The sequence below is a fragment of the Daucus carota genome, chromosome 6 (genome assembly GCF_001625215.2).
Source record: "Daucus carota subsp. sativus chromosome 6, DH1 v3.0, whole genome shotgun sequence".
NCBI lineage: Eukaryota > Viridiplantae > Streptophyta > Magnoliopsida > Apiales > Apiaceae > Daucus > Daucus carota.
The window spans coordinates 12365786-12369612 of NC_030386.2; the positions used below are offsets into that span (position 1 = coordinate 12365786).

General features: G+C 34.3%; 1 protein-coding gene across 1 annotated transcript; it reads right to left on the bottom strand.

Moving 5' to 3' along the window:
• Nucleotides 1-298: 298 nt before the first annotated feature.
• On the bottom strand, nt 299-3190 carry LOC108224651 (glycylpeptide N-tetradecanoyltransferase 1). Its single transcript, XM_017399335.2, has 2 exons — nt 3059-3190; nt 299-1955 (listed from the first exon to the last, which is right to left on the bottom strand). Exon 2 carries the CDS (start codon nt 1940-1942, stop codon nt 632-634), a length of 1311 nt encoding a protein of 436 aa, XP_017254824.1. The 5' UTR covers nt 1943-1955; nt 3059-3190; the 3' UTR covers nt 299-631.
• Between the last annotated feature and the right edge of the window lie 637 nt (nt 3191-3827).

Below are 3827 nucleotides of genomic sequence, written 5' to 3' on the forward strand. Positions count from 1 at the left end.
ATATATACAAATATATTTTTGGATTTTTTTCTAAATTATATTTGCATTAAATTTTTATTCTAAAAAAACACACTAATTTATAATATTATACTCTACAAGAGTTGTCAAACCTTCTGTCCAACTGTAAAGAACCTGGACAAAGTGCAACTATATAAGATTTGAAAACTTTGTATACCAAATCATATAAAACCACATATCGATTCCAGACCAAATAAAACCACTACTTCCCACTCATAAAGTTGGATCTAGAAAGAATAAGACTCTCAAGTGACAAAACCAATATCCAGAAGATTTCTAGTCATCTAACAAGGACTAATTCACACAGGAAAAAGTTACAAGAAACATCAATAATAGCATCACGAGCTTAATACCAAATATAGTCAAAAACTAATATGACTTGTGCAAGCTCAATTCTGGGAGAATGCTTAAAAGTTTAAATTAAAGGGAAGTTCATTAAATCACAAAAATTGATTCCACAGTATCACAAACGAATTCAATTCCGGAATCCAAACACGGGTAGTCATACCGTAGCAGTGTGCTGGTGTATTTGGAAATAGTATTCAACCCAGGTAACAAGAAATCTTCCATTGTTTGCCACATGATCAAATATCCTAAAAAAAACTTACTTAGGCTACAAGAGGACAAGACCCAGTTCTGATGGTCTTAAGACATGTTTCAGTCTGTAGTTATAGAGATAATAGTGGAGCTTCCCGTCACCTGGTCCAAATTTCAGCTCCTTTAGGAAAGACTCATTTTGCATGACATCTAATGCATTGAAAACATCATAGTCCTTCTGTTTTGCCACGATAAGAGCATCATTTATCAGCTGAAGCAATGGAGTCTTAGTAGATACATTGTAGTAGGAATATGCAGCCTTCAGAATTGAGTGATTTGCATTGCCGAGAATGGATGAAGGAAGTGTGTAAAAACTGCAAAAATCAGTTATTTTATGAGTTTCAGGGCATTCAACCAAAAAACTGTCAACGACATCCTCCTTCGGCAGTAGCCAGTGCTCCACATCAGTTTCATCAAGGTCAGGTGCAACAAGAAACTGCATCAGGTAATTTCTAAGCAAACGGGTCACAGCAGGTACATCACGAAGCTCCATCTTCCTAAACCCAGGTGTAACTGTCGATTCTGGTAGCTTGTAAAGTTTAATTGTGCGGCTCATAGTCATTCGAGCCCCTAGTCTGGAAAACCCAACATCAATTAGCTTCTTTGGGTTCAGAGATCTATGCCAGTACTGACAAGTTGAAATGGGTGTAGGGAGTACCACCCCAGCTGTATAAGCTGCTTGCCAAATGTCCTCCAGGTGAACCCTCCTAGTCACCTCTTTAATCATGACTGGAGCAAGTCGTTTTGTTCTAAGCTTCTTATGGACACACAAGAAGTTGATCTCTGCCATCTGAACAATACTGTCTCGCACTCGGAGTCTTGCAGGGACTCCAGTTATAAAAGCAACCAGTTTTTTCGAACTCTTTACTCGAACTCCAATATGCCAGCTCTTATAGTGACCAGGAGGGCAAAGAGCCCAATGAAGAAACTCCTTGGAGTAGTTAAATCTGAACATGTTTTCATCATCCTCCACATAATTATTACTAAGGAGGTTATACACCTCAGTACACATCTCAGTTGATTCCATGTCACAAGTGATCCATTCATAAGGACTTGGAAGATTATATGGTTCTTGTTTGACTTCAGACAATGGTGACGCAGGTTCAATAGGTCCTTCAGGTAAGCTTGAGTCACCAAGATCCTTAAACTGACCAACAGGCTGGGTTTCCCAAAATTTGTGTCTCTTTGCCAAAGAAAGTGATTCCTGAACCTGTTTTGCAAGAGAATCAATTGAGACATCACTCTCATTCTCTGAAGCTGAATTCCCATCTGCATTAGGGGCTTGATTTTCCGGGAGTGAGTTGGAATTCAAATCGTGATCAGCCATTTCCAATAAAAACCTTAAATGACAAATACAAAGTTTAAAATAATCAGCAAATAACTTCAGCACTGAGATTCAGCCATATAAATGCAGAACTGGAGAAGAAAGCTTAAAATTGGGTACAATAAAGCACAGGGAAGATATACTAGAGAGAATAATAACACAATTTGATAATTCAGCACTGAGATTCAGCCATATAGAACTGGAAAAGAAAGCTTAAAATTGGGTACAATAAAGCACAGGGAAGATATACTAGAGAGAATAATAACACAATTTGATAATTCAGCACTGAGATTCAGCCATATAATGCATAATGGGATAAGCAAGCCTAATATTGGGTAAAATAAAGCACCGGGAAGATATACTAGAGAGAAGGATGACAATATCTATTATAATGTTATTACACTAATAATTTATTATTCTGCTTAAAAACATATAGATTCTGTCCACAAATTATCTGAGTTTTTGGAGAGAGCATCGTGTAAAAGGTCTATATCCTTCTACTATAAGATAGGGCTAAAGTTAATTTAATTCTCACTGTTATTACTTTAAACTTTCTTGGTTCATTACCATACTATTACATAGCAAGGGAGCAAAATATCTACCCTTGGCACTTGACTTCCTAGAGAAATTTAATTCTCTACCTCCCGCTCTCACCCGAACTCTGTCCTTCACACGCACATTTTATACACATGTATATGCAACAGCTAGATTTATAGAGTTAATCTAGCGGCCATCACTCAGAACGTTACCAACACCAACAAATAAACTCAAATCAAAACATAGCAACTGATTAATCACCGATTTAGAAACGCATCGTCATCACCCCAACAGTATTCTAAATCATTATTAACATAAAGTATCAATTACTTAGTAGAGTACTAGAGTACGACTACACTTGACGTTTCATGGTAACTTAACTTATAAAACACAAACAACACTTGATTATACTCATCGTCTAATCTAGCTTTTCAAATTTTACAACTCATAGCAATAAACAAATAACGATTTGATTACATTGAGTTTTGTATATTTGATGGTGTAATAATAACGATTAGAAAAATAGATTGTGATTAATCCATGAGAGAGAGAGAGAGAGAGAGAGAGGGAGGGAGCGCTTACAGATCGATCGGAGATTGGGGGTGGTAGTGTTGTACCCTAACTGCTCACTTGTTGTATAAGAATTAGATCCCAAATAAAATGATGATAACTCTTATGCCTGGGTATTTGTATTTGTTTGGCACATGATTTCTGGGCTGGACTTTTTAATACACAAATATAAAATATTTATCAAATTATATATTATGCTCATATTTATTTTTCTGCATGAATTTCCTGTTATTATTGTCAAAAAATTTTTATTATGTACATCACTTTTATAATAATACTAACTTATAAATCGTGCAAAGCACGGGCGGGTATAATATTTGTTATTTTATCATATATATTTTAAATTTAATTAATTTTACTGTGAAAATAATATTATGATAGAATAATGTTATTAAATAAATTTTTTTAACGGCTGAATAATTCTTAATAGTCTTTTTTTGACCGAATGGATTCTTAATAGTTAGGTCCGTCAAATGACTAATTAAAAATTAGTTCAAATATTTTTTATTTAATGAAAATTTTAAAAATTAATAATTTAATATAGAACATATTATAAGTTAAAGAGACACGTAAACCCAAATACCGACACATCTTAATAACATAATTTCAAATTAAGGAGGTCTGTGGGTCGAATATCAACCGCATCACCAAACTCGACCAAGCTTTAATAGTATAATAATAATATACATTATAGTATAGATTTATAATATTACTTTTAAACTGAGACCATTAGAGTTTTTAAAAATAATGCTAATATATTTTAGTGGAAAAGTTTCACCGG

Excerpts from the sequence above, each read along its gene's own strand:
- LOC108224651 (XM_017399335.2), bottom strand. The coding sequence starts at position 1,942 with ATGGCTGATCACGATTTGAATTCCAACTCACTCCCGGAAAATCAAGCC.